The sequence below is a fragment of the Stegostoma tigrinum genome, chromosome 29 (assembly GCF_030684315.1).
Source record: "Stegostoma tigrinum isolate sSteTig4 chromosome 29, sSteTig4.hap1, whole genome shotgun sequence".
In the NCBI taxonomy this organism is placed as follows: Eukaryota; Metazoa; Chordata; class Chondrichthyes; order Orectolobiformes; family Stegostomatidae; genus Stegostoma; species Stegostoma tigrinum.
This window is the reverse complement of record NC_081382.1, coordinates 33,806,277-33,828,319: the sequence shown is the minus strand read 5'-3', so window position 1 is coordinate 33,828,319 and position 22,043 is coordinate 33,806,277. Positions and strand designations below refer to the sequence as shown.

Here is a 22,043-nt window from a genome sequence, read left to right as displayed (position 1 = left end):
AGGCATTTTGGTTGAAAATAAAACATATGGCATAACCGTTATTGGTCATAAATCAACTTAATGAGGGTCATCAATGGGTTTGAAAAACCATAGGGGATATAGTCAAGTGCTGGGAGTACATCTGATTTTATTTGTGAAAATTAATAAATTGGCTCTAACAATTGCTTTTCAGATAGGACATCCTCCTGATCAATAGCTAATACCATTAAGTTTATCTACAGGTAATGCATTATGTAAATAAAGGGAGTCAAACTGAAGGAAAAGCTGTTTAATTCTCTTACAGTATGTCCTCTGAAGAGAAGCTAAAAACTGATAAAGAAGTTTTAGCACCTTTGAAGGAACTTGGGCTACGGATCAGCAAATTCCTGGTGCGTACTACTGTCATATTTTGGCTAATAGTGAGTGTGAATGCAGACCTACAATGGAATGTGTTTCTGACTGAGAAGAAATGGAAATCTCCATCAGGTGTAATTGGGCAAAATAAATGAGGTTACAGATATTTGAACCCATTTTCAAGAGCTTGGAAACTCTAATTCCACAATGACCTAAAATAAGGTTTTATTTTATTAGCAGGGGACTTTAGCTTTAGTATATATTTTCATTGCAAAGCTTTTATCATCATTCGTTTTTGTAAAGCCAGCAATTTGATTCAAAATGTTTTGATTGTTTTCTAACCCTCATACTTCATTCATGCAGCAATGCTCGTCTACTTCAAACCAGCAGTTTTGTAGTTAAATTCCATCACATTTGTTTTATCAGACAATGTGATATTTTAAAGAAAAGTGTGAAAAATGCACAGCTTTTTTTATTTCTCCACCATTCAGTTGTTCTAATTCTTGGTTTAATCTTGTTGGGCAGAGTTTGGACGAGCAGCAAAGTGTTCAAATATTACAGTCGTATCTACAAGAGGATTACAGAGGCACACAGAGCTCAATAAAGGTACAGCAGTTTTGACAGGGATGGCTAATAGATCAAGCATAGGTCGATAATCCTTTATTTTGTCCATACCCTGTTTATTATAATTTGTGGCTGTGCATGTGTGGACAGCTAGTGTGCAGACTGTATGATGTGCAATAGCGTAGCAACATGTATACTCTTCAGTAAAGTAAAACTTCATCAAGAATATGGTATCATATGAGAGAGGTTTTCTTAACTACAGTGATTTTCCCTTAGCATCGCTATAGAAAGTAGACAAATTATCGACTAGCTATTTCTTGTAACTTTAATTTATGTGACGATACTGTGGCTTTAAGGGTTTTTTTAAATGAAGAGGTGCTGAGTGGTCTGTTCCTAGCCAATAAACTAAACAGCTTGTGAGGCCTTGGGGTTTTTTTTTAAGAAGTTGGAATGATAGAAGCAGCGTGAATGGGTGGAGTCAGGCTCCTACAGAACCAGGGTTTTAGCTTAGTTTTCAGTATTTGTTGAGGTTTTGGAAGCTGGTTGTGGAACTTGCTACATCATTCTCTCTGGTACAGCTTTAAAAACTTGGGTTCTCTTCTCTCTTTCTATGAGAATCACATGAGAGACAATTTGTTACTGGATTTGCCTTTGCCAAGGGTGTGTTTGAGATGATACTTTTATTGGAATAGTTGTTGTTTAGTAGTTAAATAATCTATCATTTCTGTTAAGTTTTCCAATAGAGTAAACGTTGTATCAATGCTTCTTTCATTTGTTTGTATTTTTGGGCGTAAAAATAATGTATGTTTTGCTAAAAGCTGAGTAGCCTGACCAGTCGAATAACATCTGGAACATGGCATCTTACACTTGCCATGAAAATAGGTTAAAAGTTAGGGTCAGGGCTATCTCCTTGGTACGTTTGCAGTGGGTTTGGTCTCGCCCCATAACATTTGGTCCAGACCTGAAACAACCCCATTGATAATATATCTTCTATCATTAACTGTTTTGCCATGTAGACTGTAGACCAATAGTTGAAGGTTAGAATTAGTGTTTGATTTAGCCTTGAATTTCTGAAAGAAATACAGCCTTAAATTCACAGCTGCATGGTTTAATGAAAAAAAAACTTATTGGGAGGTTCACGTGGGATGTATTCCATATTTGCTTCATTTCTTTCTTGTGTTTTTCAGGCAGTTTTGCAGGATGAGAGACAGAGCCAGGCCCTGCAGCTGAAGGTATGTTATGTTTAAACTTAACAATAACAACACTTAGCTGCAGTCAATGAGAAGGCTATGATAATGAATATTTGAATTTGATCTCATTTACAAACTCCAGTGAGTTCTCAAACTTGTACTTCTTTGGGGAAATATTAAGTGGAAGTCGTTATTCCACACAAAAGGAGGTAAAAGAGGATCAGTGTTCCTGCATCAAAGGTTCATATTTCCTTACTGCATGCAGTATGTCCTGAAGTGGAAAAGATAAAACCAGTATTTAATACCTTCACTTGAAAGACACTTTTAAAACAAAAATCAACATATTTAAATGAAATATTTTCCCAGTTTGTAAGTTATTCTTCAGTGTTCTATTTTCCCTTAACCTGTGTATTTACATTAAAAAATAGACTTAACATCTTGTTTGATTTTTAAATGTTCATTTCTCAGATACTTAATTCACATTTGTTTTCTAAATCTGGAGCACTGACTGACATCTGGATATACTGTCTTGCCTAATTGAAGTACTGAAATAGGAGAAATTGTTTCCAATGGGACACAGCAAAGTAGAAATTAATGTATAGATGGTGTATGGTCACTGTCGTCTGATCCGAAGTTGTCTGAAATCAATAATTCGTTTCAGCTTCAAAACCAAGAGACATGAGGAAAAAAACGTTGTGTTGGTTTTCTTTGTAATAACCTTCTTTAGTTCTGGGGTTTTTTTTGATGACAGCTCTGGGCAGTTGTAGATCTCTTGATTACAATTACTTTAATTGATCTGCTTTTGGCATGATGACTTCTGTTAATTCTTTTGTGGTCGAAATCACAAAAGCCAAGCCACTGGACATTTGCAAGTGAAATCAATTCTTTTGTTTAAAAATCATGTTTAAAAATATTCAACTTAATTTTTCTGCCTGCTGATTGCAAAATACGTGGCTTGAATCTTTTAGTCTTTCATGAATTTGAGTCGGTCAGCAGTGAAATAGCAATACAAAAATACTTGTTTCAGAAAAATAAAACTTGATTATTTTTGATCAGCTTGAAATTGGCCAATATTTCTTGTAATCTCTATTTTCATTGCTTTTCTTAATTTTGTATTTCTTGCCTTCCTTTACTTAGATTGCCGAATACTATTACGAAGAAAGATTGTACACGCTACGCTGTGTTCTGTACTTACTTACATATTTCCAGGATGAAAGACACCCTTACAGAGTGAGTTGAATTAATCCAGAAATGGACTGTTCCAGTGAAATTTGAACTGCATAACTCGGTGAAAGATTATTGGGTAATGTTACAGAACCAACTGTAGATTTAGAGTTAAAAGTTTTGATAATCTGTGTTGTAGTTATGAGTGTGTAAGAAATCACTATAATTTTCATTGTACACAGAAAATCAATAATTGTAACAGAATTGCGTGAAGGTATTGGGTATATATTAATGGCTGCTGAGCTATTTCTATTGATTTATTCCTCAGGTAGAGTATTCAAAGTGTGTGGATAAGCTGGAGAAGGAACTGGTCGTGAATTATCGGAAACAGTTTGAAGAATTGTTCAGAACTGAAGCTCCAACTTGGGAATCGCACGGGAATCTTATGGTCTGTAAATCCCCCAATCTTGTATTTTAATGTTTGTATGCTGTTTACCTCCACTTTCCCAAACTATTAATTTCTGTTGCTTTATACTTTACATGATACAAGAAGTCAGAAACATTATAATTGTGTCTTTTGATTTGGCCATTGTTGATCAGTTAGCAGGGATCGTGTTGCTTCTGCTGTTTTTCTTCTCGTACTTTGAAGCTCATTGAAATTGGAAAACTGATTGTAATTCTAATATATGGTGCTTGTTTTATCACATTTGTCTATTTTGTTCTATGAAAATAATATCTGCAACAAAGAAATCTTGTGTAATTCTAATAGTTAAAATGAGTTTGTATTTCTCTTTAAATGTCATTGTTAAGTCATTTAATAAGATCATTATAAAATAAGTTAAAAGCCACATTGACTAAACACTATATTTTTGTAGGAAGCGCACGCTATAAACTACAGCACAGAACTTGCCTTTTACTGTTTCAAATGATTCAACAGTTTTTTTGCTTCACAGTTTTACATATGTTGTCTGAAGTGTTCAATCAATTCTTTTGGTACTTCTCTAAAGTGATTTTTTTAGCTCCGTGGGGTTTATTTCTGTACACATACTTTCCTAGCCTGATGTCTGGTCACCCAAAAGACGCGTTGTACCTTCTTCCCAATAAAACGATCAACCCAACCAGATTTACTGCCAACCGAATTCACAATGGGCCCAATGATCTCCCTTCAATCCCCAATTTTAACCTTTGTTAGAGAACCCAAAATAGTAATCTTGAGAAACCTCAATTAAAACTCAGTCACGCGTGCCAATGCTTCTGTTTCCTGATCAAGCTGCTGTCAAGTGGACCAGACCACTTGTAATATCCCTTTTTTTTGGTGTTTTCTGTAGACAGAGCGCCAAGTGTCTCGATGGTTTGTACAATGTCTAAAGGAGCAGGCACTAATTTTGGAGATAATCTTCCTATATTATGCCTATTTTGAGATGGGACCAGAAGACCTGCTGGCTTTTGCACGAATATTTAAAGAGCAAGGTTTTGGAAAAAGGCAAACAAACAGGCATCTTGTGGATGAAAGCATGGATGGACTGGTTGATCGTATTGGGTGAGTACATGTTGGATGAAAAGATTGATAAATGATTGATTAAATAGTTATATGTGATGTTGAAATACGATTATAAGAAGTAGGAGCAGAAGCAGGCCATTCAATCTGTTGACATCTTTGCTGTTCAATAAGATTGTGGCTGATCTGATGATTTCCCCAGAACTCCTGATTTATTTGCTGTTTTAAAAATGTCTATTTCAGCTTGCATTTGCTTAAAGCCCTGTACAGTAAAGAACTTCACAGATGCGCTACCCTCTGAAAGGCTACGTTTGACTGAGTGTGGTATTTCGGAACCAGAGCAAAACTGGAATCAGAGGGTATCAGAGGAAATGCTCCACTGTCTGGAGTTATACCTAGCACAAAGGAAGATGGTTATGGGTGCTGGAGGTCAGTCCTCTCGGCGCCAGGGCTTCCCTGCAGGAACTCTTCAGGGTAGTGTCCTAGGCCCAACTGTCATCAGCTGCTTCATCAATGACTTCTCTGTCGTAAGGTCAGAAGAAGGGATGTTTGCTTATTGAGCAATGTTCAGCACCTTTTGTGACTCCTCAGATGTTGAAGCTGTCCGTGTTTGAATGCAACAAGATCTGGACAATATCTAGGCTTGGCTGACAACTGGAAAGTAACATTTGCATCTCTCAAATGCCAGGCTATGATCTTCACCAGTAAGAGGAAATGTAACCACCAGCCATTGACATTTAATGGCATTACCAGCACTGAATCCCACACAATCAATATCCTTGGGGTTATCCTTGACCAGAAACTCAGTGGACTCACCACAAACACAGGGACGATAAGAGCAGGTCAGAGTCTAGGAGTACTGCAGCGAATAACTCATCTTCTATCTCCCCAAAGCCTGTCCAGCATTTAAAAGGTGCAAGCCAGGAGTGTGATGGAACATGCCCCATTTGCCTGGATGGATGCAGCTCCAACAGCATTCAAGAAGCTTGACACCATCCAGGACAAAGCACCCAGCTCAATTTGCACTGCAGTCATGAGCATCCACTCCCTCTACCACTGACACTCAGTACACACTGCTGCTACTATCTGTCAGATGTACTGCAAAAATTTACCAAAGATCCTTAGCCAGGACCTGCCAAACCCATGATCACTTCCATCTAGAAGGGCAAGGGCAGTAGATAAATGGGAACACCACTTCTTGTAGGTTATGCTCCAAGCCACTCACCATCCTGACTTGGAAATGTATTGCAGTTCCTTCACTGTTGCTGGGTCAAAATCCTGGAATTTCTTCCCTAAAGGCGTTTTGGGTCAGCACACAGCAGGTGGATTGCAGCAGTTGAAGAAGGCAGCTTATCGCCATCATCTCGAGACCAGCTAGGGATGGGCAATAAATGCTGGCCAGTCAGTGATGCCCACATCCTGTATATGATTTAAAAAAAAATTCTTCCTGATCTCTCTCATAAATATGTGACTGCTTATTTTGAGTTTCAACATAAGGAAATTCCTCCAACCTAGAATCAGCGTGGTGAGTTAAAATGGTACGTGACTGGGAGGTACCCGGTGTGGCTCCCTCTACATTGGGGAAACCAAGCGGAGGCTTGAGGACTGCTTTTCACAACACCTCCGCTCGGTTCGCAACAAACAACTGCACCTCCCAGTCACGAACCATTTCAACTCCCCCTCCCATTCTTCAGATGACATGTCCATCATGGGCCTCCTGCAGTGCCATAATGATGCCACTCGAAGGTTGCAGGAACAGCAACTCATGTTCCGCTTGGCAACCCTGCAGCTCAATGGTATCAATGTGGACTTCACCAGCTTCAAAATCTCCCCATCCCAAAACCAGCCCAGTTCGTCCCCTCCCCCCACTGCACCACACAACCAGCCCAGCTCTTCCCCTCCACCCACTGCATCCCAAAACCAGTGCAACCTGTCTCTGCTTCCCTCACCTGTTCTTCCTCTCACCCATCCCTTCCTCCCACCCCAAGCCGCACCTCCATCTCCTACCTACTAACCTCATCCCACCTCCTTGACCTGTCCGTCTTCCCTGGACTGACCTATCCCCTCCCTGCCTCCCCACCTATACTCTCCTCTCCACCTATCTTCTTCTCTCTCCATCTTCAGTCCGTCTCCCCCCCACCCTCCCTATTTAAGATGCTGCTTGGCCTGCTGTGTTCATCCAGCTTCACACTTTGTTATCCTACATGTTTATGGATGAGTCATATTCACAGCTGAGCAAGTTCTTTGAATGTGTAGCATGCATATTGTTTCAGCATGGTGCTTTACACACACATTCGTAAGGCCTGATCTGAAAAGATTTCTGATTGGTAGGATTATCAGAATTGGCTTTGTTTTGCAGATGAGATCAGGAAGCATTGATGGTTGAGAAGTCTGACTTGGTTGAGTAGTTTTAGTTCTCGTGGCAAATTGTATTCCATTTACTGTCTCTAGGTCGAGGAATTAATTGACAGCACTTTTCAAGGCCGCTAATATATTCAGCTTTTGAGCACTTCATGTACTCCTCTGCGCTGAAATAGGTGCATGATGAGAGTGACCTAATTTTATACAAATTTTTTTTAATCAGATGCTGGTCCAATTTTTCTTTGCTTGTAAACTCTAACTTAATGCTGTATTTGTTAATGTTGCGACTGTTTAAATTTTACTTTTTAAATAAATATATTTCTAAATTATTGACCAAGGTTGTGATAATCCCAATATGTGATGACTAGCTGGGCACAAGGAGGCTCCATTTTTAGTGAAAGCACTAAGCTAGTACTCTTCTTTACTGAGCAATGTTACTTTTGCCAATGATATTTTCCTGTTGCTTTGCTGGATGAGTATTAAGCAAATAAAGGGCGTGAGAAAAGGTTAGTTTTTGTGTAATTGTCACATGACATTAGACAAGTCTAGAAATCAAGTCTTAGGACAGATTTCAAATAGGAGACCAATATTGGAGTGCTGAATGGAGGTATTAGCTTTGTGCTGTGCTTATTTCTTCTATGAATGTGGGTACTGCTGAAATGGCCAGCATTTATTTTCATCCTTAATTGACCTTTGGTTCCCCTGGTGAAGAAGGAGAGTAGAGACAACCCTGGTAATTATAGACCAGTGAGCCTTACCTCAGTTGTTGGAAAAGGTTATGAGAGAGAGGATTTATAATTATCTAGAAAAGAATAATTTGATTAGGGATAGTCAGCACTGTTTTGTGAAAGGTAGGTTGTGCTTCACAAACCTTTATTGAGTTCTTTGAGAAGGTGACCAAACAGGTAGATGAGAGTAAACTGGTTGATGTGGTATATATGGATTTCAACAAGGCTTTCAATAAGGTTCCCCACAGTAGGCTATTGTACAAAATATGGAGGAATGGGATTGTGGGGGAGATAGCAGTTTGGATCGGAAATTGTCTTGCTGAAAGAAGACAGAGGGTGGTAGTTGATGGGAAATGTTTATCCTGGAGACCAGTTACTAGTGGTGTACCGCAAGGGTCGGTGTTGGGTCCACTGCTGTTTGTCATTTTTATAAATGACCTGGATGAGGGTGTAGAAGGATGGGTTAGTAAATTTGCAGACGACACTAAAGTCGGTGGAGTTGTGGATAGTGACGAAGCATGCTGTAGGTTGCAGAGAGACATAGATAAGCTGTAGAGCTGGGCTGAGAGGTGGCAAATGGAGTTTAATGCGGACAAGTGTGAGGTGATGCACTTTGGTAGGAGTAACTGGAATGTAAAGTACTGGGCTAATGGTAAGATTCTTGGTAGTGTAGATGAGCAGAGAGATCTCGGTGTCCATGTACACAGATCCTTGAAAGCTGCCGCCCAGGTTGACAGGGCTGTTAAGGCATATAGTGTTTGAGGTTATGCTGCAGCTGTACAAAACTCTGGTGTGGCCGCACTTGGAGAGTTGCATACAGTTCTGGTCACCGCATTATAAGAAGGATGTGGAAGCTTTGGAAAGGGTGCAGAGGAGATTTACTAGGATGTTGCCTGGTATGGAGGAAAGGTCTAACGAGGAAAGGCTGAGGGACTTGAGGCTGTTTTCGTTACAGAGAAGAAGGTTGAGAGGTGACTTAATTGAGACATATAAGATAATCAGAGGGTTAGATAGGGTGGATAGGGAGAGCCTTTTTCCTCGGATGGTGATGGCGAGCATGAGGGGCATAGCTTTAAATTGAGTGGTGAAAGATGTGGGACAGATGTCAGAGGTAGTTTCTTTACTCCGAGTAGTAAGCGAATGGAATGCTTTGTCTGCAACGGTAGTAGATTCGCGAACTTTAAGTACGTTTAAGTCGTCATTGGACAAGCATATGGATGTACATGGAATAGTGTAGGTTAGATGGGCTTGAGATCGGTATGACAGGTTGGCACAACATTGAGGGCCGAAGGGCCTGTACTGTTCTGTTATGTTGTATGAATTGAGCAGCTGGCTAAGCTGCTCAGAGGACATTTTAAAGTCAACCACATTGCTCTGGATTTGGACTCATGTATAGACTTGATAAAATGACAAAATTCTTTCCCTTGAGGACATTCATGAGCAAATAGCATTTTACAACAATTGCTGATAGTTGACATGGTCACCATTACGAAACCAGCTTTATACCAGATATATGAACTAAATTCAAATAATACCATCCGTCTAGTCCCAAGGCACTATCCCCAATCTCTGGATTACAAAACCAGTGGTACTGCCACTCTGCCTAGCTCCCTCGTGTCGTGAAGACATTTGACACTTTTTCTTCCAAATGTCCAAATTATTTGACGACAGAGATCCTCCATTTGGGTCTGTCATAGTTCTTTTTCCCATGTATTGAGATCTAAATTTGCACGGTTTGGGGTTGACTTTCAGATGGTGTTTTTACATCTCACTTGACTGTAACCTGTTGTGCCAGTTGCACTACTCAGCTCATTGTTGAGTATTGCCTTTGGTATCCTGAAATCTTCCATACAAGCTGAGCTATGAGCATGATGCTGATGTTAAGCACACAGCACTGCACAAGAACTTCGGTTATGGGAATTTCGTCCTCTCACTTGTATTGGCAAATTTCACTGATCATCGTTTCAAGGCAGCCATAGTTCTTTATTTAGTTTTTAAAATGTATTCATTTGTGGGATGTGGATGTCGCCACCTGGCCAGCATCTATCACTTGTCCCTAGTTGCCCTTGAGAAGGTGGTGGTGAGCTGCCTTCTTGAACTGCTGCAGTCCATCTGCTGTGGTTGACCCACAATGCCATTTGGGAGGGAATTCCAGTATTTTGACCCAACAATAGCGAAGGAAGGGTGATATATTTCCAAGTCAGGATAGTGACTGGCTTGGAGGGAAACTTGGAGATGGTGCTGACCTTGTCCTTCTAGATGGAAGTGATCAACGTTTGGAAGGTGGTGTTTGAGGATCTTTGAATTTCTGCAGTCCATCTTGTAGTACACACTACTACTACTGAACATTGGTGGTGGAAAAGCAGTTTACAAAGAACTGTCCTCAGACAGTTTCAAGTTTCAAAAGGTAATGTCAATTGCACCCTGTATAGGTCTTTATTTTTGCAGGAACGTTCTTGAATTTGGTGTGCTGCAAAAAGTCATGTCTACTGTTTTGTAATCTTTACTGAAACTACACTGATTCTGGAAAAGCACATTCTGAGAAAGGTGAGTGGCCATCCAGTTATAAATGATCCCATGCAACAATTTTTCCTACTGTTGACCAATTCCATGATGGCCACAAATGGACTTTCTCCCTTTCTATTTATAAAGTTGCGTTATTGAGGAACCTTTATAATCTTGGGAAACAGTATCCTATTTTAAAATTAGACTGAAGAAACTGGTGAGTGTGCTAACTGTGTGAATCACTCCATATTTAAATGCTTCAGATGCTATATCCATTCTTCATGACATACAAGCATAAATACTTCCTTCTTCAGGTATTTCAGCTCATTGATCCTTGTGGAAGGAATGGATATAGATTTCCTACATAAGTGTGCTCTAGAGGAGCGAGTAGAACAACATCAGTTTGCTAATGCTCGGGAAATTTGCCAGGTAATCTTTTCTTCCTTTCTGACTGAGGGGTTTCATGTTGAGTGCAGTGTAATTGAAGAGAAATAGAAAAGACCCAGCCAAATTATCTGTAGTCAGAATGGCTAATTTTAAGTTGATTAAGGCTCATTGTGGCATTGAATGCTGTAATTGCTTGCAGATTACAATCTAATATTTTAATATAGTTATATGTGGAGTCTGTGATTAGTGTTGCCTGCTTTAGTTTGCACTATTAGGACCTGGAGTCTCATTTAGCATCGTAAGAATAATTTTAACTGCATTTACTGCACTCGGTGCCCAGTCTCCAACTTGCAGTCTCTCCCTACTGTTCTTGGTCAGTACCTCCTGACTGATCAAGTGCTGGCCAAGTACCTATTGGGGAGAAAGGCCAAAGTCCTGCTGGTGGCCAAGAGGAGCAGCCCCCACCAAACTGTGGCCCGACCCGACCCTGAAGGTGATGGTAGTCAGCAAGAGGAGGGCTCAGATCCTTGCCAGAATCAAGCAATGGCCTCACTAGGTGACCTGGAGCTCAGTGAGCAACTCTGCTAGCTTGGACCCAGAGAACAGCGCCTTGAATGTACTGTTGGTTTTGTTGAGATGATTTGTGAGAAGAATGTTATGTGCTTCCAGATTGTTAAATTTTTATTTCAGGTATTTCATTTACCAATTTGAGTTAAAGGGCGCAAGTGTAATGTTTGTGTTTTTCTTTCTGCAAAGAAACCCAACTCCAGTACTATTACTGATTCCTGCAGGAATCAGTGCTTCACTGAAGATTGCAATTTTCAGGAGTGCATCCTGAGTTTTTGAGGACTTTCCTGTACTTGACAACTTTGACTTTCATTCAGATGATTGAACAATGAAAGTCAGTTTATGTTTGAAATGCTAGCTGTTGGTTTTGTGCAAAAATAATTTTTCTTGAAATGCTGTGAGTATGCTTTAATGGAACATGTGTGTATTTTTAAAGAAAACATTTTAAAGTAGTTGATGTGATTGTGAAGATAATTGTAAAGTTATCAATTAGATTTTCCAATGCATTTGTCTAAAGCTGACCAAACTGTATTAGAATTCTGTATTTTAAAAACATTTAGTTTTAGAATAGGTTTGCTGACTAACCATTTTGGTTGTAAATGATCAGTGGAAAATCATCTAAATCAGAATCAAACATTTTGCCAGAGATATAAAATCTATCTGTTCGTTTGTTCCAAAATTATTTGATTGCTTTTTTTATGATAGTTATATGACGACAGAGGAATAGCTTTTTTAGAAGATGTGAAAACCCTAATGTAATCAATCTCCCATGTTTTGTAATAGTTGAAAATTGTTTTTCAGTGGATTGATTTTCAATTTTCTAACATTGACCTGATTTATAAGCTGTAAATTGCATGTCATAATCACATGACAAATTCTGTATTTTGCTGCTGTTTTCAGCTTTGTGACACTCTGTGTTAATCCCCTTATTCATAATTAGTGTGATACAAATTTTATTGTGCAATTTATTTTTTATTGAAGGAAATGGACAAGTTGCTGTTGACATTAGGGGACATACCACATCATGCACCAGTGCTGTTGTCTTGGGCTTTGTTGCGCCATACGCTGAACCTGGATGAATCAACTCCTGTAATCAGGCGCTTGGGAAGTACTGCTATTCAGCAGAATGTGTTCCAGTTTATGACACAGATGCTGAAGGCACTCGGCAGTGGGGGAAACAATGTGAGTATGGTAGTGTGGGAAAGTAATCTAATACTATGTTTAACAAAGCTTGTCTGACCACTGTTTAAAACTGAGACCGTGATCAGTTCAGCGAATTGATCCAGAGGTTGTGGATTAATTTACTACCTGCCTTATCCTATTCAGCCAAAGAATCATGATTTTTGCATCATTCCTATCTCAGCCATGTAGATATGGGGCATATCCAATTGAAAGTAAGATTGCAGTACCAATCTGTAGAAAGAATGATGAATTGGAAAAACAGATCACTTGTGGTCCAAGTTGTCAGATGAAAGAAATCAAGGACATATTAAGAATTGGGGAAACACGAATAGTATAGGTGTTTTTCTGAACATGGTGCAAAGAAATAAGGATGATACAGTGAGAGAAATTTGTTTGGGAATGGATATTTTATTGTTTCTAAAATTAATCATGTTCGAGGTTAAATAAGGTAATTTAAGAGATATAGTTAACCATGTATGATGCTGCAGATGAAATTTGTTGTGTAAAGATGCTTGTTCTCTAGCAGGAGAGGTATTTACATGCATTATTTTAATTCTCGTGAAAGTTGGATGTTCAGTAAATTTTAACAGCAGAATAAAACTGCCATTATTTTCAAGGTCTTTTATTCTACTTTTTTTACCAGCTGAATTGTAGGATACTTGTGTCTGCCTCAGTTTTCATGCTTTAAAGATGCAGTGAGAGAACTCATGTGTTTTTCAGTGTACGGCGAGTACTGCACGGATGTGTATCTATGGACTGCTTTCATTTGTGTTGACATCGTTTGAAGAAGAAACTTTGGGAGATCAGCAGGTAGAAAATGTGACATTTGTGTTGACTATTAGCATATACCTGTAATAGCCTGGTTGAAAACTATACATAAAAATATTACCAGAAATATTAAATTAATTTTAATATTAAAACAAAGGCTGATACAACTTTAAATTTAAGAAATGCAAAATACTGCAGATGCTGAAAATCTGAAACAAGCATAGATGCTTGAGAAACTCAGTGGGTTGGGCAGCACTTGTAGAGAACAAAACAGTTAACGTTTGAAGTCCTGTATGGTTCCTGTTCTGAAGAAGTCATATGAGACTCAAAATTCCCTTCCTGTCTCGCGCACAGTGTTGTTGGTGTGCCTATACCAGATAGACTAGGATGGTTCAATACCACTACCTTTAGGACCATTAATGGGCAATTATTCCTGGCCTTGCTCACATCAAGAGCCAGGAGTAAAAATAAAAAAGCATATTGACTAATGTCTAGTAACTCTGTTAATTGTTGAACTTCATAGTATGCAGAAATGCTGTCTATGAGTCAGACCTGCAAGTAGTAATTAAAGAACAATTTTTCTATACACGAGTGTTTTATCTAAAAATTCCAGCAAGTTTATAAATAAATTTATTACTGGCATTAGCAAAGGGATTTCTTACTAAGTATACAAAGTTTAGCTGAGTTTTTTTTTAAGATTCAGTTCCTTTATACTAACTTTATGCAGTCCAGTCCAGCTTTGTTCATTAATGGCAAGATTATTTGAAATGTTTATTTCTAAATGAAAGGAAAGCAATCCAATTTCAATGTTGCAATTGTAAGAAACAATGATTTGTTCCTAGCAGCTGATCTTTTGGGCATGATTGGGAATTGGCACAATTCTCCATTCGGTTTATACTAATTCATAGTTGTTTGGATTTAACCTTGTATATTGGGTGCAGAGCTATTCTTTATTTTCAGAAGTACACTGATTTAATCCAGTTTTTCTTCTCTTCTAGCACTTGATTGATGTTGCCTGTGAGGTATTCACAGCCCCTAATCTGGCAGAACTTTTTTGGGATACTGTAAGTACATCAGGTTGTATCTATCTAAAGATTATAAAGATGATATGATATTGAAACCCCAGGCAGTTTCAAAAAAACTTATTGCAAGGTGTCAAATTCCTGCCAGCTGAATTGCTGTAATGGTCATCTTGGGAATAGCATCCCAAATTTAATTACAAATTCCACAGATGTTGAAGCAATTATTTTTCCTCTGCCCATCCATTGGGAAATGAAAATTATTATTCCTGATCCACTAATGAAGAGCTTTCTCTTACTGCCTTTGTGAAAGATGTTGGATGTATCTTCTGTAGTCTAACTTTTTTTTTCCGTTTTATTTAGCTGCATGACAACAGTGAGGCACAACTGATGAAACATGGTTCTCACAAGGTTTCTAACAAAAATTGAAACTTGGTTTCTGAAAATGGTTTAAATTGGCATCAGACATTCAATACGATATTGTTTTAGGCTTCACTTTCATTTAGTATAGTTGTACATTTTACAGTAACTGCATTTTTCTAGATTTGCCTGATATAGGTGATCTGGAAAAACGTGAACTGAAAATAAAGCATTAATCACTAGGAAAATAGTGTCTAGAAAATAGAGGAACTGGATTAATTGTGGTGACTGTCATTTTATCATGCAGCTACCTATTTTGCATGGGAATGTAGATAAATTTTATGTTTTTGCCAAGTTCCTGCATTCTTTCTTTTCCTATGGTCCTCGGGGGTCAGGTGAGGGGTGGTTCTGATTATTAAACCATCTGAGTATATTTTGGACGTTCCATATCTTTTCAAAATAAAACTTGAGTAAAGAGTTTCTTAATCTTATTGCACTCTATTTCCTTCACTCTTTGTACTTAAAACTTTTACAGCATTACGTGCTACAAGCATAAATACGAGGAATGGGAAAAGCCCAGGAACTTTAAGTGTTTCATTTGATGAAATTAAATTGAGATGAGTTTTACCTTCCTGACATTGTGTGAACTCTGATGCCCTTTTGCATTGTTTTCTTTTCTGATGTCAAGGAGCCCACAGCAGGTATTGCTATTTTGTTGGACAATAATTGTGGAATGTTCCCGCAGTCAATGGCACCACTGTTACAACTACTATCTGCACTGATATCCGATAAACCCACTGCTAAAAAGGTATGCGTAGGCTTACTGATCAGTTTTTAATGAGATTCAAGAAGGAAACTACTTTAAATTTATGCTCTTTATTTAGAATGGGTCTTAATTCAATGAATTTTCATAATTTTACTCTATTTGGGAATTACACAGCATTATTGACTGCAGTGTAAAAGAACTGGAACTAATAGAATTAAAACTCTTAGTCACATAAATTGTCTGTAGAATATTACCAGAATTCTTTATTTTCTTATTGCTGGCATGAGTGGGTTTGTGTCCTGTTGGTAATTTTTTTTTGTTTTGAAGGTTTACAGTTTTTTGGATAAAATGACGTGTTACACAGAGCCATATAAACATAAACCACACGATGTACTTTCCCATGAGGATGGGACCCGGTGGAGGAGGCAAATGCCAAAGCTGCTTTATCCTCTTGGTAAGGTGTTTTGTACTTCATTCAAATCTTGTACTTTTATTCTTTAAAAAAACAATTACAGCATTTAAAAAACACTTGGGCAGGCACATGAATAGGAAAGGTTTAGAGGGATATGGGCCAAATGCAGGCACATTGGACTAGTCAAGTTTGGGAAACTTGATCAACATAGACAAGTAAACTGAAGGGCCTGCTTCTGTGCTGTATGACTCTGATATGGATCATGGACTGAGATCTAAGACTTGTTGAATGAAGAAGCAAGCCTGAAGAACTGAACTTCTGTGATTGATGTTGTCAACTTCTTTTTCTCAGTGTTTGTGGTTGGATAATTATTAGAGCCGTGAATATAAACATATAAGTACCTTTTGCATATAATTGATGTTCTTATTTAGAATTGCAAGTGACATTTGTAAAATTCGTTTATGTACTCAGCAAAATACTTTTGATATAGCATCTTCAAGGAGGAGGGAGAGGGAATTATAGTAGAAAGGAGATCACTCAGCTTGAGAATAATTTGTGATCTGAGAAGGAAGCAGAAATAAATGAACAGCATTGAAACCTGATGCTTCTAAATGCTGAAGAAGTGTCCTTTTTTAACCTAAATTTCATATTTTCACTCTGGGATCCTGTTTCTTGGATAAATGACCCAGTAGTACTGTATTAACCAGGTCGAGTTCATAAACAAGTATTATCCTTGATGTGCTGAGTACATTATTTCACTAATGAACTGAAATAGCAGACTTCATGAACAGTCTTTTCAAATATAGCATAAATAATGGAACTAGAATATAAATTACAAGGAAAGCATTGGGGAAAATTTGCTATCATTGAGCTTCCATCAGTTAATATTGATATGTGGAACTATATTCTAAAAATAGACATTTATAAACCATTATTAAAAGTAGTAATGCCCATATGTAATTTGCATTTTTATCTAATCCCAGGCTCTGCTCAGGCTAATATACGCATGCCTCAGGGTACGTATGGACATGTAATTCCTGCAGTGCAGGGTTTTCTGGTACGTTGGGATTTCTCGTATAGCTCCTGGACAGTGTTCACTTGTGAGATTGAGATGCTGTTACATGTGGTTTCAACAGCAGGTGAGTTTGATTGCATTTGCCTTGTATCTGAAATATAACCACTTATTGCTGTTATACCCTGTAATTAATTTTGGAAGTAGTTATATATTGGTGAACGTCTGTGTTCAAAAGGAATTAAAAAAATCACATTCTGACAAAAAATTGGAATTAATGACCTGGATTTTGCAGTTAGTGCTAAAGCAGTGGTGTTCATTGCTGGTCTCTAAGAAAGCTGCGTGCTAAGGATCTTATGACCTCTGTGACATAGATTTCCTCTTTCTCCAATGTTAGTTTGAATTGAATCTGGAGCCAAGTTAAGGGGATCTCCAGGTGCCCAGTATCAGTGATTTCATCAAACAAGTAAGCGGGCATTCACCTTGAGAGATTCTCTCAGGCTACAAACCAGGAAGGAAAAATGCAGTGATTGACTTTACTCTAATTAATGTTTAGAAAGCAAGGTAAATTATTGGGTCATACTTGGGATTAAAGTAAAAGCTGAAACATGGAAAATATAGGTACGTTTGGTATTCTAAAAGTTAGCATTTGTGGGACCAGTGAGACCGTTCAGTGATGTTGAAGTTGTTATCTTCATTAACTAAAAGTTCAATTATACTTCAGTGTATAACTTTTAAGGGTTTTTAAAACACGACTAATAATCTAAAAGCCAAGTACTTGTCAATTCAGTGTATTCTCGGATCTTCCAATGATGCATCCTTTAGGAAAGTGTAGCGTTATTGATTGATACTTTTGATTTGTGTGTGTGTGCCGCGCACGTACCAGAGGTTACTAGTAGTTTTAGAGGAGTGACGACCATGAAGGCTGACAATTATGGTGTAATTACTTTTGCAAAATCTGGGCCAAAATGGTTTGTCACATTTCTTGATGAATGCCGTTTTCTTTAATCATTAAATGCTCACTTTTCTGTGTTAATTGTATAATTATAATAGTGATATCTCAAATTATTTAACCATTGTTGGTAGTAGTATTCAAAGTAAATTTGAAGGTGTTTTCAGGTGAAACAACTGTAATGTTCCGTATATGCCTTCAGCAAAAATTTTAACAGCTCATTTAGATTACATAATCATCATACTGATTTCCCAGGCAAAGGCATTTGGAACTCACCTGATAGCAGTTGACTTTTTGCCAATTACATCAAATTTAGTTAATACCTTGCAAAACATGACTTATGAAACCAGATCCATGAAAATAGCAATAATAAATTGTTAATTTTATCTATGGTATTATTTGACAACAGGCGTTTTGTTTGTTTAACATTACATTAATTCTTAAATGGTTAACTTACGGGTGTACTTTGGCAGATTTTATATATAGTGTTGTCTTTTTGTACCAGATGTTCTTCTTCATTGCCAAAAGGTCAAACCGATTATTGATTTAGTACACAAAATAATCAGCACGGATTGGTCTATTACGGATTATCTGCTGCCAATCACTTCTCGTCTGTACATGTTAATCCAAAGGTAAAATATTTTTATCTGTATTTTTATGAAACCAGAAGAGTAAAATATACAATATTGCATTTGTCAGTAAAACTGATATAGTACAACCGTAGTGTTGTCTGTATATGACTGGACTTTGGCATAGGTGAACAGAATTGACTACTAAATTGCTTCAGCATTGGGTTTTTCATTTTACCTAAAAACATCTTTATTCCTGAATCAAGTTTCCCATTTTGCAAAAGATGTTAAACACTTTGTCATTTAGTATCAGAGTTGTTCATGCAGCGCAATGATGTAGTGCTAAATTAATTACTCGTCAATTTTAATCTTTAGATTTATAATGGCAAGTGTGAGTTGGTTTATACTAATAGTTTTTCTGTTTGTTGCAGGCTTAGTTCTGTGCTAAATCCTCCAACAGATGTGATTGCTTCATGTGTAAATACCCTAACTGTTCTGGCCACACGGATGCCAGCCAAGGTAAAATGCTGTGGACGTAATGGGCAACGGTTTTGTGTTAGAGTACATACTTAAGGTCATCTGGAAGCCACGGAATTTTTATTTTCTCCCATCTTTTTAGGTTTTCTCTGTGCTAATGAACTCCTGCTGGTTGAGAGTGTGGGCAGGCTAACTGTTCCCAATCCTCTGCAGTTCCAATCTTAAGATAGCTGCTCAGAAGGGCATGGATTCAGCGGAGGTTGACTCGCTCTTTTTCTTTTTACCTTCTTCTGTTCTCTTTGAGGGAAAGCTCTAAGCTTCTATTTGGCAACCTCTTCCTGATACCACAGGTGAGATTAGCAACTCACCATGTGAAGAACTGTGGGTGTGACCTCATCTCCTATGTTATAGCTTCGATTCTTTTGCATTATTTTGTCATTCCATGACCAGATTGTTTCTGATGTGGACACTGTCCCTTCTGATCTGAAATCTACGCCTTTTTACTTTGGCCACTGCAGTGCAAGAACCTGCAAATTAACAATAATCTCAGCTGCAATTTGGCCACTGATTTCGGGATGCCCTCATGCTATATTTCGTATCATTTTAAGATGAAAAGAAATTGTGAAAATATAGGCCAGAGATTCAATAAGCTGAAAATTAATTTAATCTAGACCGACAAAATACACAAAAACTAATTTATATGCAAAACACCTATGCTTTATTACAGCATTTAATCTGAGCGCTCTTAACATTTATTTCAAGATTCAGACATTGTATATGAATAAAAATGAACCAAATGTTGAAAATTTATCAGCTGAGCCTTGTTGTTTCACCAGTGTGTTGTCTTGAGCTATAACCTTCAGAAAGGGATTTCGATGAAAAATGCACCACACATTGAAAGCTGCTTTATGAAAGCTTTGTCAGAATCCAGCAAAAACAAAAGAATCTGCGGAAATACCTTGCTTTTATCCACTTAATTTTTGACAGAATGTAGACAAATTTTGAAGATAACACCAAAAACTGAAAATAAATCGCAGCCCAAGGAGACCAAACAGTTGGATTTTTCACATAAGCATAACAAAGCCATACTTGAGTCAGAATTATGGAATAGAAGAAAGGACTTCATAAAGCAATTTATTTGAACTATTAATCTGTAGGTATTGTGCTATTAACTAATGACTTAGATTTTAAGAAATACTGTTTTTAAATTACTTTGCAGTCTTAAAACACTTTGCTTCGTTTGAGTGCATTCTTTGGTTAAATGCAGCTTATCTATTACATTATATACTTAACAAATGAACTGTCTTAACTTCTGTTCTCTACTTAGGTATGGGCAGATCTACAGCATACAGGCTTTTTACCATACTCTGTGACACAAGTCACTGGGATTGCTCAATCCCTCAGGTATTTGATTATATATTCTGCTACAAAGTCTAAGTGTAGGATCCAGATTACTTCAGATTAATGACTGAATTAGTTTTTGTAACTTTTAATTACTTTACTTCCTTATTCAAAGAACGGAAATTCAAGCTTCCAGTTAAAACTGAAAGGATGACACGAGATTTCATGTTTTATGCCTTTTTATTGCAGTAATCAAACTAAAAACACTATATTCACTAAATAATAATTCAGAAGGCAGCTAATACTTTAAATTACAGACCAAACATCTACCTTTGCACAACTCAAGAAACCCCTTCATAGGTAAACTTCACACTATCTCTAAGTAGTCTTTTGATTTTTCCCAGATCTAATGAAATGATTTTTTTGTTCAATTCCTTATGACCTCAACCTTGTAACTTTTCACCCTGCCACTGATCTTTATGGTGAGTATTTTCCATGCAGCTTCTTTCCATGGGTAAGGTTAGATGAATCTTCGCACATTGTTCCAAATGTTCATGAATTTGATCTTGTCAATTATAGTGAGAGTTACCATAACATTCTTGCCCAGTGAACAGAAACTTTTAGCCTTTTTAGTCATTTCACCTGAATTCAGGCACAAGCATCTTCTGGAGTTCAAAGCTATCTTTTAGAAACTTTCTTTTTTATTTGAATGGATCCGTCAGTCCTTTGAAAGCCCTTAATGGCAACATGAATCATGTGGGCCGTGAATCCAGGAAGAAATACTGATTAGTTGTCTTTCAGCTGAACTGTCTAAGGACTTAAATGGACAGTTTAAAGCATAAATATTTAAAACCTGACACGCTCAACATCTTGGTGTAAATATAGAGACTACCATTCTGACTGCAGTAGGCACGGCTGATACTGTTATCATCAAGTGTGCCGCCTTTCCAACAAAACAACTTGGGTCCTCAATCTTTAACAGCTATATCACTTTGACCTGTTGGCAGGGCCACATTCAGGATAAGGCACATAACTTTTTGTTTTTTTACTTAATTATTTGTAGTACACAGTCATCTTCTCCTATCCTTGCAGCTAACAAATTCTCTTATGATCAGTAATGTCATCTTTGCATGCCGATCTTGTATAATTTTAAACTGAAATTTACTGCTGACTGGGGAAATTGTATCATTAGTTCCAGTATTTACAAAATATTTAAAAATAACTTTAAGACCCTCATTATTTCCATGTTGGATCAATTGTTTGTTTTAAATTTAAAGGTTGGTAACTTTTTTATTAGCTAAAGCTATTAAATGTTGCAAGCAGCTCCTGGGCGAACTTCCTCAATTCGTTGTGGTTCCAGACATGATCTCCCAAAATTTTAAATTCCTGGATGAGGGCGGAACAACTGGCTCCCTTTTTTTTAGTTCACCCTAACTCTTAGCTTAGTTGAAACAAGATTAATTTTGAACCAATCCCTTCCCTTTCTACCACTCTCCCAGAACCAAATGGCCCGTTGTGTTATATGGAGCCAATATAGCTAGGTGTTTATTAATTACTACATGCAAAAAGAAATACTAAAGCAGCATTTATACATGTGGATTAGAAGGGAGATGAACCCAAAGAGTTATAAATAAAAGGTTTAAACTAATTCAGCAGGGGGATGGGAACCAAAATTGTAGTTCGAGTATAGAGAAGGTTGAGAATAGGGAGGTGCGAAATAGAGTTTCAGGGATGCAAGATGGCACTGGCAAGTAAGATGGTTAGTTTGAAGTGTGTCTACTTCAACGCCAGGAGCATCCGAAATAAGGTGGGTGAACTTGCAGCATCGGTTGGTACCTGGGACTTCAATGTTATGGCCATTTTGGAGGCATGGATAGAGGAGGGACAG

The 22,043-nt window shown here is 37.7% G+C and overlaps 1 protein-coding gene across 1 annotated transcript in view; it reads left to right on the top strand.

Annotated features, from left to right (window-relative positions):
* nup188 (nucleoporin 188) overlaps positions 1-22,043 on the top strand; it is a 95,561-nt gene that overhangs the window by 9,458 nt on the left and 64,060 nt on the right. The window contains exons 4-19 of the mRNA XM_048559293.1: positions 284-368; positions 859-939; positions 2,085-2,129; positions 3,225-3,317; positions 3,580-3,699; positions 4,580-4,791; positions 10,658-10,772; positions 12,279-12,479; positions 13,200-13,289; positions 14,246-14,311; positions 15,315-15,434; positions 15,720-15,846; positions 16,788-16,943; positions 18,274-18,400; positions 18,769-18,856; positions 20,142-20,218. Coding sequence (XP_048415250.1) covers positions 284-368; positions 859-939; positions 2,085-2,129; positions 3,225-3,317; positions 3,580-3,699; positions 4,580-4,791; positions 10,658-10,772; positions 12,279-12,479; positions 13,200-13,289; positions 14,246-14,311; positions 15,315-15,434; positions 15,720-15,846; positions 16,788-16,943; positions 18,274-18,400; positions 18,769-18,856; positions 20,142-20,218 — 1,803 coding nt within the window. The remainder of the gene's footprint in view (positions 1-283; positions 369-858; positions 940-2,084; positions 2,130-3,224; positions 3,318-3,579; positions 3,700-4,579; positions 4,792-10,657; positions 10,773-12,278; positions 12,480-13,199; positions 13,290-14,245; positions 14,312-15,314; positions 15,435-15,719; positions 15,847-16,787; positions 16,944-18,273; positions 18,401-18,768; positions 18,857-20,141; positions 20,219-22,043) is intronic.